Raw genomic sequence first — 14,453 nt, 5'->3', positions numbered from 1 at the left:
CACTCAGTTGTCGCATCTGACATTCTGGTTCACACTTCTTACTAGTTGGTGCTGTGTGTGCTGCAGGCTGGTGCCTGTTCACTTGGTCATTTACCTGTGCAGCTAAGTTACGTGATGGTACAACATTAATACACGAGGGAGGAGGAGGAGCAACGTGTGACTAATTCATGCTGAGATGAAAAATCACTGTAGGCAGGCACAGACAGCCAGGTCACTTCTTTGATAAATGCAGCAGCACTGCATAGAGGAGAGGAACTGAAACTAAAGTATTGATGTTCTTACACTAGTATCGATTGATATCGATGCCAGCATTGGTATTGATATTATCAATATTTGAGTTGATCCACCTACCACTCTGGTAAGCCTATTTAATTATTTATACCCAAATACAAGGTAGAAAAGAGGCCCAGGTGGGGAAGTCACTAAATCATCCTTTAATCTTTCAAAACCTAAATTGTCTGAATTGGGGGACTTTGAAAACAGAAGGTGCCAAATTGTGCCAAAATGGTCCGAACTATCTGTACTACAACTTCTAAAATTTTGCACTGCTTATCAGAGTTGGGCTTTGCAGATATAATGCTCACATTTTGTTCATTTGATAGAGGTCCAGAGCTATGGCTGCATCATTCTAAATGAATATTCATATTCATCCCGAAAGTGGTTGTTTTTTGTTTGTTTTGTTTTTTGAGGCTAGCTGAAAAGTTTTATCATTTGTGCCATGTGCCATCTTCATTAACTCTTCACCGGTAACACATATACAGATATTTACACATCTTTACAAATCTCACAAGTGTTCTCCAAAAGTATTCAAACAGATTAATTGTGTTTGCAGAGATATACTCATTTCTATATGGGTATGCAATGACCTAAAAAATATTAAACCCTTCAAAACTCATTTCTGCTCTTTAAAAAAAGCATACATTGTCATAAAAATTGTCCCTGAGTGAACAGAGTTGGTGCACATGTAATTCTATAGTCTTGATCTATTAAATAGCCCTGATCTGTGAATATGCACATTAGGCATGCATTTGAGGTCCCACACTCTTTATTTTATTAATGTAGAAAAGGTTAAAATGTCCCTTCATGCTAAAAACGTACTTTAAAAAAAAGTTTTTAAATCCAGTTTTCACTGGATGAGACTAACTACTAACCTCACAGGAGTCTCCAGTGTACTGAGAGGGGCAGAAGCAGTTCTCCACGTTATTTCCATGACCTCCAGTCCCTGAGTTAGTGGCCTCTTCCAGGCCCACCTCCCCCAAGCTAAGTCGCTGACTTTGAGTAAAATAAAGGGCTCGGATCCTCAAGCCCACCAGACCTGCCAAGACCATCATGAGTTCCTGTCTGGACACGGGCCTGTTTGTACCAGCATGGCGCCAGTTTCCCTACAAACAAGAGAAATTCTGGGAAATAATCCTAAGAAACCATCAGGGGTGAACTTTATTCAAGAGAGACATTTCAATAGATGTAATGAAGTATGAAAACCACATATTAACACTATGTTTTAAATTGTGTCTGTTAAAAACACATTTACACTGACCATGATGTACAACCCTATCCAAATTTTCACAAATGTGCAGGAATAACAGAACCTAACAGCAGATTGCTGACAAGTTTCACACTTCTGAGGAAGAAAATTCTTGCATAGTGTGTATGTCGATAGGCAGACAAAATCTGGGCCATGCTTCTCTAGGCATGCCTTTATTGATCAATTGTCAGTTTCCCACCATTCCAGCTTTAATGTCAAAATCTAAACGTCTAACAAACAGAATTTATCATGTCAGACCTCATAACTGGCACTGGATCCCAGGTCAAAACTCACAATGTGTGACTTCTTTAGGATTAAAACCTAAAGCATCATAAAATCATTAAACAGTAGTGCTGATAGAGAGAAACTGTTTGTTTTACCTCTATGAGCTGAACTCGTCCCTGATACATTCTGTCTGGAAGTGGAATGGCTGAAGCCATGTGGATCAGGTTCATATCCTGACCCTGAGGGGGAGGAGGGCAGTGATAGGATGTAAAAATACACATTTCTGCCAGTATAAGAAAAGAAAGGATCAACGGTAGGAGTAAAGGAACAGTGGTAATACACACAGTCAGCACAACATCAGGTCGTCTGTCCATCAAAGTCATCCCCTCACTGGGGATCCCAAAAGTTTTAGACTGGTAGGTGAGGAAACCGCCATAAGATGAAACCTAAGAGAAGAAAAACACCAAAACCTCTGTTATTTCATTTGAGTTGACTCTAGACATATTTTGTCAATGTTTTTACCTTAAAAACCTGTGAGAGTTTCTGTGTCCCACACAAAACCAGGGGTTCAATAAAAGTGGGACCTGAAAACTAAAGGCTCTGCCTCCCATTCTTCTCCTAAAAATTCTAGTAATCACAAGGCAGCCAGCAGTCTGGGAACAAAGATTTTGTTGTAGTTGATAGCTGACTGATATAAGATGGGGATATACTGTTAAGGGCTTTGTAGGTAATAAAAGGGATTTTATATTCTATTCTAGATTTTACAGGAAGCCAGAGAAGGGAGGCTTAAACTGCAGGAACTTGGTTGTGGCAGGCAGAATTCTGGCTGCAGAGCTCTGGATCAACTAAAATATTTTGGTAAAATATTTGCACAACCAGCTAAAATAACACTGATAAAGAAAAAATCCATAGTAGACCTCAATTATCAGGAACTAACTTTAATACATGAGGACAAAAAGTACAAAAAGTGTACCAGAAAGAAGTTCAGCTTTTAATATTCACATTAATTTTCAGTTCAATATGTGGAATGTTTTATATATACAGGACTGTCTCAGAAAATTAGAATATTGTGAAAAAGTTCTTTATTTCCTGTAATGCAATTAAAAAACATGAAATGTCATACATTCTGGATTCATTACAAATCAACTGAAATATTGCAAGCCTTTCATTGTTTCAATATTGCTGATTATGGCCTACAGCTTAAGAAAACCCAAATATCCTATCTCAAAATATTAGAATATCATGAAAAAGTATACTAGTAGGCTATTCAACTAATCACTTGAATCGTCAAATTAACTCGAAACACCTGCAAGGGTTTCCTGAGCCTTGAAAAACACTCAGCTTGGGTCAGTAAACTAAATCACAAGTATGGGGAAGACTGCTGATCTGACTGCTGTCCAGAGGACCATCGTTGACACTCTCCATCAGGAGGGTAAGACACAAAAAGAAATTTCTCAAAGAGCAGGCTGTTCACAGAGTGCAGTTTCAAAGCACATTCACAAAAAGTCTGTTGGAAGGGGGAAATGTGGCAGGAAACGCTGCACAACCAAGAGAGATGACCGCAGCCTTAACAGCATTGTGAGGAAGAGCTGCTTCCAGAATTTGGGGGAGCTTCAAAGACAGTGGACTGAAGCTGGAGTCCAGGTATCAAAAGCCACTGTTCACAGACGTGTCAGGGAACTGGGGTACAATAGCCGTATTCCCATGGTCAAGCCACTTCTGAACTCAAGACAGCGGAAGAAGCGTCTGACCTGGGCTATGGAAAAGAAGCACTGGACAGTTGCAGAGTGGTCCAAAGTCCTCTTTTCAGACGAAAGCAAGTTTTGTATTTCATTTGGGAGTCAAGGCACCAGAGTCTGGAGAAAGGCTGGAGAGGCGCAAAATCCAGGTTGCTTGAAATCCAGTGTGAAGTTCCCACAGTCAGCGATGGTTTGGGGAGCCATGTCAGCTGCTGGTGTTGGTCCACTGTGTTTCATCAAGTCCAGAGTAAATGCAGCTGTGTACCAAGAGATTTTAGAGCACTACATGCTTCCGTCTGCTGAAAAGCTCTATGGAGATGATGATTTCATTTTCCAGCATGATCTGGCACCTGCCCACAGTGCCAAAACCACCAGTAACTGGTGTACTGACCATGGCATTACTGTCCTCGATTGGCCTGCCAATTCCCCTGACCTGAACCCCATAGAGAATATGTAGGGTATTGTGAAGAAGGAGCTGAAAGACACCAGACCCAACAATGCAAATGAGCTAAAGGCCGCTATTGAAGCATCCTGGGCATCCATAACACCTCAGCAATGCCACAGGCTGATTGCCTCCATGCCACGCCGCATAGATGCAGTAATCCATGCAAAAGGATTTCCAACCAAGTACTGAGTGCATTAATGGACATTTTCAAATGTTTGATTTTGTTTTGCTGTTATAATTTTTTTTTTTTACTTGGTCTGAGGAAATATTCTAATATTTTGAGATGGGATTTTTGAGTTTTCTTAAGCTGTAGGCCATAATCAGCGATATTGAAACAATAAAAGGCTTGCAATATCTCAGTTGATTTGTACTGAATCCAGAATGTATGGCATTTCATGTTTTTTAATTGCATTACAGGAAATAAAGAACTTTTTCACAATATTCTAATTTTCTGAGACAGTCCTGTATATATATATATATATATATATATATAGATTTCCAAGCAAGCATATGTACTGCTTTTTTGTTCTCTCTAATGCTTGCCTAATATGTCTGAAAGTATGGTGCTGTGCATTTTATTAGATAATTACTACAGAATTCTTGATATATTTATTAGGCATGTCCCTATGAAATAAAAATAGAATTAATAAAATAAATTTGGATATTGTGACAGAATTCAAGCTGCTATATACATTTACTGACAACAGAGTTTTCACGGTTATGAGGTTTCTGATTGACTCACCCTGTATCCCAGGTAGGACGGTGGTGCCACCCAGTGTAGAGTTTGAACTGTGGGGGGGAGCTCCTGGATGTCTGCCACTGCTGTGTTACTGGCTACATTCAGCACAGAAGGAACCTCTTCTTTGTCGGGGCTTTCCAAACGCCAGCCCCGCATGTCAACAAACTGGTAATGGCATGTGTGGGAGTGTACTTTAGTTAAGCTGTGATATTTCAAATATTTTCATGACAGTTTTATGGTGCATTGATTTTAATGGACAAATGTCTCTATATCTGCAGAAAAAAACAGCCTGAATTAATAATATTACAAGACAAGATGGAGTTACAACTATTCCTAATACATAGAATGATTTGGGTTTATGTAATAATTCTACTGCACAAAAAGTATAAAATAACTTTGGCGTGGCATGCTATGATCTTTAACATTTTAGGTCTGTGTCCTCTTAAACAAAGGGCACTGTTCTCCTCATAACGTCTGTGAGCCAAAAGGCTCTGCAAGGCATAGAATTTCCAAAGGTATTCAATTGCATGCATGGGCATGAAAAGCAAGCACACCTTTCCCCGGCGTTTGCTGGAGCTCCGACACTGGTCAGTGGCCCCGAAGCAGAAACAGCTGGTGCAGCCAAGTGGGTTGGAGGGGTCAAAATAAAAGGAACCTTTCTGACAAGTATCACACCTGATGCCAGCAACATTTTTCTGCAAAAATGGCAGCAGCAGTCCAGACAGAGTCAGAACAGGGAGGCACAAATAAAGAGAAAATGAGCAGGGGGTTGTTTTTAAATAAGCAATTTAATGAGCTGAACTCACCTTGCAAAGACACCTGCCTGTGTCTGGGTGGCACACATCAGATGTGACTCCACCTTGATTACAGTCGCAAGGAATACAGTCGGGGAAGCGATAATAACCCGCAGCACAACGATCACACTGCCGACCACCGATACGAGGCTTGCAACTGCATAAAGATACAAAAGTGTGCTATTATTAGTAAAGTTTTAAGTGTAAATCCACATCTTAGAACAACCTGCAGTGTAATCGTACTGTTTGCATTAGCTTATGATGCTTTACATCACTGTCTTCTTATCCATTTAACTCTGAAAGTAAAAACATCTTATTTATATTTGATGTTAAAACTGAATATTCTTTAAAAAAAAAAAAAAGGATTCTACAAAAGCTAAAAATAAAAGAATAAATGGTTGTTTTTATTAAAGCTGCACCTGCCACAATTTTTCTCCTCTTTTTTCAGACTCATCTTTCTTAAAGACAGATTTTGGGAACTCTGGCTGGATTGTCATGCTGCATAATGAATTAGGATTCAACCGCATGGTGTATCAGCATGGATAAGAGATGTCTCTGTAAATTGTCACTCAGGACAATAATGGATATCTGTGCACCAGCATGAACGAACTACAAGCCAGTACTGAATTAATATTATTCTGTGGTTTGATGCTTTGATTTTCAGTTTGAAAATTCAGGCCTGACTTTGAGAAATTATGGTATTTAGGAAAATGCAGCTGTCTTTAAAATGTAAAAAAAAAAAAAAACTCTTTGTCCTTGGCAGCTAAATTATTACATATGAGACCTGCTCTTATTGATAGTGCCAAGCCACACCCAGTATAATTGTGCAGTGTTTTGTGTTCTATGGCAGTGTCATCTCACCTGCACTGTCCAGTAATGAGATCACACTGAAGTCCTGCATTTGTATTTATGCCATCTGGAGAGCATAAACAGTTCTCACAGCCCAGTAAAGGATGGTAGCTGAAAGTCTGATTCTGACACACATCACAGGCCGGTTTGACTGTCTGTGGAGGGCAGATGCAGCGTCCTGTCACTTCGTCACACAGCCGGCGGCCACATTCACATGCTACAGACAAAGAAGGCAATTCACCAGCTTGAAAAGAGGTTTGAATTTACTCCCAGAGAGTAATGAATGACATAGTAGCTGTGTGTTTTTAAAGGAGACATCTGGATTTTCCCACAAGCTCATAGGAGTCAAAAGTTAACGTTCACTCACGTCTGCAGTAGGGAAATCCATAGTATCCCGTGGTACATTTTGTGCACTGACGCCCGATGACATGCTGCCTGCAGGGACACTGTCCTCCAACTGGATCACACACAGTCCCTGTAGAGCCGGACTTGTCACAGTCACAAGGCAGAGCTCCATCATTAAAAGCTGCTATGAGAGAGCGGGCAGAGTCTCTGCAGAACTGAGAAGAAGTTCTGGGGCTGTCAAGACAAAACAAGACATAAACAAAACAGCTCTTTTAAATACAGATGAGGTTTAATACATGATCATAACAACTAGAGGGCACCATTTCCAAAATCATTTGATGTACTGCAGTAAATTTCTATATGTTTACTAAACTGGTACAACTAAGAACAAAAAAACAACAACACCCAGGACAGTTTATCACAGAATGTAAGACTTACATGTTAAAGTATCATTTCAACTGGGTTTGAGTCCAGCTTGTGTTATATGGTGAATACCTACTCAATGTAGAACCCTTCTCCTCTGCACTGCTGAAGGAAATCTGCAGATTTCTCCAGAGGCCTCTCGTTCAGGAGCTCTGGGGTGTAACTGCTGTCAGGAACCAACATGATATAGTCCTAAACAAAATACAAACCACAAAGAAATTGTGTGTTTATACATTTTTAACATAAAATCCATTTTTATGACACTTAAAAAATTGGACTGAAAAGAAGGATTTAAGTGTTTGAGACACATTTTTAAATTGATTGTATCCAAAGATGAAAATTAAAACAAATAATAAACAACACACAAGCAAAACTCAACGGTTCCTCCAGGTGGAGGAATGTATCTAAGTACAGCCTGGAAGCTTTTGTAAAGCTGTGTGGGGCTGCCAGGTAGAATACAGTCCCTTTATTGTTGTTGTTGGGGATATGGCATAACACTGAGGAAAAAGGATCACAGGATGCCAAGTTCTCAACCAGATCACAAGCTGCAAAACACAGACTTCAAAAACCTGCTGATTTTACAGAGATGTGTACACTTGTTGTAAACAACTGCATGAACCACAAACCAGAATAAGGGTCTTCCTAGTTGGTACAATCACAGAGATGGTGGGTAGCTGCCAAGAATTCTGGTCAAAGTCGAGGGCAATGCGGTCATCAGCAATGACAACCTCCCTGCAGCCTGAGACTGCAGGGCAGAAGGTTGCATTTATCACACCTGCCAGAGAAAGCAGTTTCAAATTTATGAAAATAAAAGAGATAATACTGTAAAATAATCCATCTCTCTAATAAATCCAAGTAGGGAAATGTGTCCAAATCATTCATCTCCATGCTGTCATGACTCCATGGATTTTATCTGATTACCAGAAGGAATCTGCACCTCAGCGCCAGAGTAAACTTTCAATATTTAGTGGGCGTCAATAAACGTATTGCTTCAGATTGGACAACCACTTCTTCCAACACACTCACCTTTCCATAAACGCCCTGCTTCAACTTGCACTTCCACAGGGAAGGAGATATGTTCAGGCTGGTGATAGTGGACCACAACCACATACCGGCCTGGGAGGGGAACCGTTGGAGTGAAACTGATTTCCGTCTAGAAAAACAATAGAAATGGATAAAACTTCAAAAGGTGTGAGTGAAATTCAAAAATATTTTTGTTACACAGCCAATCAAATAAATGAATCAACAGCAGAGAGTCTGGGTTTTATTCTCATACCTGAGGGAATTTAAGCAGCGTCCCATCGCTTTGAGGCACATGGACAGAGAACAACCCTGACTGCCGTCTCCGCCTCCACTCCTCATTCTCTCCTCGCTGCAGTGTGGATGACAGCCGCCCATCACGGGCCGCGTACAGAACCCAGGCTGATGTGGGCTTATCAAACTGCTGCAGAACACAGTCTCGACTACAAATGACAAACAGTATTACTTTGGGTGTTGTTTGCCAAGTCACAGTGCGACGAGAAAAAAGAAGGATGTAAATGGAAGGTCTAGTTTTTCTCCCTGAGGATGTTTTTGCTGCTTCATTACATTATTCAAAACTCAGATTCTTCATTCATTGCAAATCATATCCTTACTAATCATATCTAAAACAGAATAATAATCTGTGTTGTTTTAGGGTCACAGGGTATATAAGTAACCTGTACATACACATAAAATCAGCTGTATTGGTTAACATTTACAGCCTCAACAGTGTTCCCTTTTATCCATGGATAAAAGTTACATTTGCTTTCAAGTAATCTCCACCTATTTATTTCTTTATATGTGTTTTTCATGCCCTATACTGCACATGTTGAGTAACACAGTAAATGACAGAGCTGCACACTGACAGCTGTTAAAACTGAAACATCCAGGCTGCTTATTAGGTTCAAAGTGAGAATGTATTTAGTAAGACAGAAGGAGTTTGGCCCTAAGTTTAGCCCCAGGTAAGTAACCTGGTCCAACTGGAGGAATGCATGTAAGCACAGCCAGAGTAACCCCACCTAGCATCAATTTTCCATTTTTATTTTTATTAATGTTTCCATTTTTGATCAGCTCCCATCGAAGAGGAGCAGAAATCATCCAGCACTAATGGACAAATACTTCAATTCTGCCTTTAAACATCAAAATACTTACATATATAAACACATATAAATATTATTAGCATATTAGCCATTCATCAAATCACAGAGAAAAATAGTTTTGTTTAAATTCAATACTATATAGCTTGCTGCATTTTTTATCATATTAAACATAAATGAATTTAGTAAGAGAGAAGGAGTTTGGCCCTAAGTTTAGCCCCAGGTAAGTAACCTGGTCCAACTGGAGGAATGCATGTAAGCACAGCTGGAGTACAGATGTAAGTCTCTATTGTCTGGTCTAAACATCTAACATAACCTAAATTGCAACTTAAATTCATTATTATGTCAAAATGGATGACTCAAGTTTTACATTTACACAATGTTTTCCCATCATGTTGATTCAGTGTGAATATATTAAAGATGTGATTAAAGAAATTACATATAATTGAAATACGTGAGTCAAGATTTCAGGAATAATTATCTTTGTGGTGTAGAAAGCATGCAAAGTGGGTTAAAACACTTACCTGTCTTCTGTGAAGCGACCATGAATTGAGACACACAGCACCTTTGGCTCCACATACTCAATGGAAAACTCTTCAGCAGGGACGGCATAGACTTTATACTACAAAGAGAAACTATTTTATTTCAAACACCATGCTGCACACAGTAGAAATCATGCTATTCCTTGCTCTCTGTGGGGATGTTCTCCTCACCAGAAGGAATGAAGTGGTGGACGTTTGCAGAAGAATCTCTGTCTTGTGAGAAAGCTGAAGCTTTCCTACTTGGTTTCTGCTGTTCACTGCCACACTACGGCACAAGGTGCTGCATGGATGAGAAAGCAAAGCAGTTGAAAAACATTCAGTTTCAGAGCATATGACATTTTAATCTTTAGACAACATTAAATGAGGAAAATGCTAGCCTAACAGATGTTGTGAAAGAAACTAATACAAGACTCACCTGAAGGCACAACTATAAATGTTGGCCCGAGCCAAAATCTGTCGATCTGACTGACCATTGATGAGTATGTTAACATTCTGAACAGTGTCAACCTCGCTGGCATACTCAAAGATAAGAACATATGGGCCTGGATGAGGTACACGAAGAATGAGGTCCAGCTGTGACTACAGAGCACAAAAAATGTATTTAATTAGGACACATTGTGGGATTTTAAGATGCCAAAAATAATCATAAAAAGGCATGTTCAGGTGCTTATTTAGTCTATTCTTTATCGCTCTTGTCTACACACTGAAATAAAAAGGCTAATCAAAGTTCTCCTTAACAAAAGCTGACATGAACCTGCCCGCTAACCCCTGCCTTTGTGAAGCTCAGTCTGCAAACCATGTAGTTATCTGTATGACACTGAACCTGTCTCCCATTGAGAGCAGCCATCTCAGGGTGGTCCGGGGTAGGGCGCTGCACACGAGCTTGCCTCCTTCTCCGCCCTCTCCGGGTGGAGAGTCTTCCCTGCGAGCCCAGCACAGAACTGAAGCCATCCATGGCTACATGCTTATACAACAAACAGCTAGAATGCACACGAAGAGAAAGTAATTGACTGAATTCTGCCACCAACAACAAAAAAGAGAGCATGTAAATGATTAGAAAAAGGAAAAAGAAGAGAAAACTTTACTTTGCATCCTTGTTTGCGGAGCGTAAGTATGTGCAGGGCTCAGTGATCTTTTCCTGAAGCAGAGAAGCCTCATAGTAATCCCGAGGCAGCAGCACTAAGTAGTCCTGATGTGGGAGAGTGAGAATGTACATTTTATTATTCAATGTTTTACACTTACAGTTATTCTTCAATAGCCAAGGCACATAAGACTAAGGCACCACAATATTAAACAAAAGCTATTTTATTCTTGTTCTTTAAATATTTGGCGTAAGTTATACATCAGTTTCTTCCTCGTAAACTTACCAAGAGAACCCCTTCTGCCCTTATGTGAATGATCCAATTCCCAGGATTCAATGCAAAAGGCTCAGCGAAGCCCTCTCCTGGTACAGTGATGAAGGATGGGGAGGGACTCGGAGGAAATATTATTTCTTTACTCTGATCAGTCCCTGCAGAGCACCAAGCAAAGATTAATGTAATGTCATGCACATTCAGAAAGACTTGCTTAGCAATAAGATAAGTCATGTATCAGTTTCCAAAAAAATGCTATGAAAGGAATGTTTTAATGTATTAAATGATGGGTTAGATTTGACAGAATGACGATGAAAGGAATGAGCTGATATAATGTCAGAGGCAGCCTTACCTGCAGTGCCTCTGTTATTGGTAGCCTTGATGCTACCAGTCACACTGATGCTGCTGGGGTTAATGAACCGCAGAACCACACGGAATAAATTCTGCCTCCCATCTTTTGGATCAACATGCACTGTTACTCTGACTTCATTCTGCAGGGATGACAGTTACGTGCTGATTACAATGGCACAGGTTTGAGTAGACGATGAGGGAGGAGAAGTGTTAAACGGAGAAATCATGTCAGGTGGGCGAAGACGTTAAGGGAACAGAGTAGGTTAATTAACACATGGAAAGTAAGGTGAAGAGAGAAAAGCAGAGCTAAAGCAAGGCAGGCCCTTCACTTACAGTCACAGCAAGACTGAAAGTCGGCTTCGTCCACCACCAAGATCCACGCTCTCACTCGTGCTCTCCCCTTGTGTTGGGGGGTAGAGTAGCGCATTACAATATGGAAAGGTCCAGCAAAGCCAAGGCTAAGCATTAGGATCACCTCTGGCTGAAGATAGAGAGTGTTAGTTCTAAGAGAGCTGGTGTCCACATTCTCATATCAGCGCTGAAATAACAGGAGGCCATGTGCTTCAAGGGGGATTATTTGTGCAGAAGCAAAAGCAAAAGACTCATGTTGGTATCAGAGTGTGCTAAAGAAGGAAACCACAAGGCCACTGCAGTCACAGGTGCTCTATAAAATCAGTTTTTCCAAGTGAAGTTATAATTATCATATTTTTGTATCCAATGCATCAAAGATTGTGTTGTAACAAGACAAACCTGTGCAGGGGACATTATAGCATAACCCTTCCAGCTAAAATCTGGGAATTGCTGGGGGTCATAACCAAAGCGTACTGGTCTTGAATTTGGTGTTGTACCATCCTCCACCTCAAACTTCAGCTGGTGCAGAGTTGGGAAGTAGTAGCTGGATGCTGGCCTAATATAAGACGGAATGAGTAATATAATGTATACATGCTGTATGTCATAAAATGCTTAATCAGAAATCATATCTTACTCTGTGCATTTGCGGCCAATTACATTCTTCCGGCACTGACACTGTCCTGATTTCTCATTGCATGCCATACCGATGGCACCTCCAACATCACACTGACAACCTAGAAGAGAGAGCAGGGAGAGTGAAAGAAGTCAATAGAGTATTTTAACCCCAGACTGAGAAACAGTGCTTCTGTTTGACAGTGTAGCATCAATTTTCCATTTTTATTTTTATTAATGTTTCCATTTTTGATCTGCTCCCATCGAAGAGGAGCAGAAATCATCCAGCACTAATGGACAAATATGCCTTTAAACATCATTATACTTACATATATAAACACATATAAATATTAATTAGCATATTAGCCATTCATCAAATCACAGAGAAAAGTAGCTTTTTTAAATTCAATACTATATAGCTTGCTGCATAGTTTTCAAGAATTTACCAGAACAGTTTTGATCACTAAAATGATAAGGTTGCAGAAAAGTAAAACAACATCTGTGATATTCTTTTCTAAAATTAATCCGATTGAAATTCCCAGTTTGATTTAAAGTGGTTTTATAAATCCTTATTTAAAAATCCAAATGAGGGTTAATATAAGTGAGCAATATTTGAGTATCACTTAGTGTTGAAGCAAAGAATTATGGGACAGCATTGCCTCCTTTAATTTGGTAAAGGGTGGTGCAGTGTTTCCTTTACTAAAAGAGATGATGAAGCACTGAAGTGCCTTTCCTTTGCATTTAGTGAATTTGGACCAGCTTTTAAAACCGTCTGCCACTTAGATACTTCTGGGTCGTTTCACTCAGAAACGTTCCTGAGCAAAACAAAAGAAAATTTCACCGTAACCTCTATTAAACCTCTGACCTAAATTCTCATCTGCTGACAAGTCTGCTTTGCTGACCTAAGCAACCGATGCACTCTTTGCACACTTGAGCACCCTCTGAACCTCACTTAAGTTCTCCTCTGGCTTGACTCTTGTCTATTCACCAGCTACCCCACTGGCCTGAACCAGTTCTACTCCAGTCCTGGCTCTGGCCTAACACAGCATTATTACTTTCAGACTCATTAGATCAGTGATGAGTCTCTCAGTAGTCCCTTAGTACTTAGTATTTGGATTCAGTTACAGCTTACATGACATGAGGTAGTAAATTCCAGTCATGTAAATTTCATCTGAGGGTTTTGTTGTGTTTTTTAACTAAAAAGATTAAACCATTGCACTGCTTGGTCATTTTTTTTTATATATATTAGGATAAAACTGTAGTAGTATGGTTATATTAGTTAATTATGTTGCTGGGTGTTTGGTAAAGAAGACCATCTTACCTTGACAACCAAAGTAATTCTTTTTCTGCAGCAGGAAGTATCCATTCTTGCAGGAATCACATGCGTGGCCACACACATTGGGCTTACAGTGACACCATCCACTTCTCTGAATAAACAGATGATCCAGTAAAGAATAATGTGTGGTTAAATAAATAAATAGACATGGAGGTTGTGTGGTTAAGCAGTGCAATCAAAATAACAAATAAAAAAAACTGTTTATATTAATAAAACACAATGTAATTAGACAGTTATTTATAGATATGCATTATTGAAAATCCTCACCTGTTCACATTCTCCAACACCACTCAGTGTCCCCTTGAGATCACACTGACACTCTGGTATGAGCGAAAGATAGAAAGGGGGCAGGTAATAACAAGGTAAAGGGGAGTTTTTAGTGAATAGACTGTGATTACAGGGTTTTTGAAACATTCATGAGTGAGATATAGCAGTGCAAAACTCTCCAATCTTCAGAGATCTGCACATCAAAGGTCCAAAAAACCTGTTACAGCCTCCATTTCCCATGGACCCATTTAAAAACAAGACTTTCTCTGAATGTCCAGCCACAGTAAAAACCAAAGGCATTCTTGAGATATTAAAAACACTTTCCCCTTCTTGTGTCTTCAGGCAGCATGTTAGTGATAACATTCTTGTAAGAAAGCAGAATTGTAACATAAGACAGATACCTGTTGAAAGCCTGGAGCTGTAATCTGTATAATGGGAGCA

General features: G+C 39.8%; 1 protein-coding gene across 1 annotated transcript in view; it reads right to left on the bottom strand.

Annotated features, from left to right (window-relative positions):
- LOC121643774 (laminin subunit alpha-3-like) overlaps positions 1-14,453 on the bottom strand; it is a 60,612-nt gene that overhangs the window by 17,755 nt on the left and 28,404 nt on the right. Inside the window, exons 18-40 of the mRNA XM_041991297.1 lie at positions 14,013-14,065; positions 13,731-13,836; positions 12,432-12,531; positions 12,197-12,353; positions 11,448-11,586; positions 11,111-11,253; positions 10,829-10,932; positions 10,567-10,723; positions 10,159-10,322; positions 9,915-10,023; positions 9,726-9,823; positions 8,361-8,547; positions 8,111-8,237; positions 7,711-7,859; positions 7,161-7,276; positions 6,684-6,895; positions 6,329-6,533; positions 5,480-5,624; positions 5,228-5,368; positions 4,677-4,838; positions 2,095-2,196; positions 1,906-1,989; positions 1,152-1,382 (exon numbers count right to left, since the gene is read on the bottom strand). Coding sequence (XP_041847231.1) covers positions 1,152-1,382; positions 1,906-1,989; positions 2,095-2,196; positions 4,677-4,838; positions 5,228-5,368; positions 5,480-5,624; positions 6,329-6,533; positions 6,684-6,895; positions 7,161-7,276; positions 7,711-7,859; positions 8,111-8,237; positions 8,361-8,547; positions 9,726-9,823; positions 9,915-10,023; positions 10,159-10,322; positions 10,567-10,723; positions 10,829-10,932; positions 11,111-11,253; positions 11,448-11,586; positions 12,197-12,353; positions 12,432-12,531; positions 13,731-13,836; positions 14,013-14,065 — 3,191 coding nt within the window. The remainder of the gene's footprint in view (positions 1-1,151; positions 1,383-1,905; positions 1,990-2,094; positions 2,197-4,676; positions 4,839-5,227; positions 5,369-5,479; positions 5,625-6,328; positions 6,534-6,683; positions 6,896-7,160; positions 7,277-7,710; positions 7,860-8,110; positions 8,238-8,360; positions 8,548-9,725; positions 9,824-9,914; positions 10,024-10,158; positions 10,323-10,566; positions 10,724-10,828; positions 10,933-11,110; positions 11,254-11,447; positions 11,587-12,196; positions 12,354-12,431; positions 12,532-13,730; positions 13,837-14,012; positions 14,066-14,453) is intronic.

This window comes from Melanotaenia boesemani, chromosome 8 (assembly GCF_017639745.1).
Source record: "Melanotaenia boesemani isolate fMelBoe1 chromosome 8, fMelBoe1.pri, whole genome shotgun sequence".
In the NCBI taxonomy this organism is placed as follows: Eukaryota; Metazoa; Chordata; class Actinopteri; order Atheriniformes; family Melanotaeniidae; genus Melanotaenia; species Melanotaenia boesemani.
Note: the sequence above shows the minus strand (reverse complement) of the source record. Positions and strands in the feature narration are given on the sequence as shown.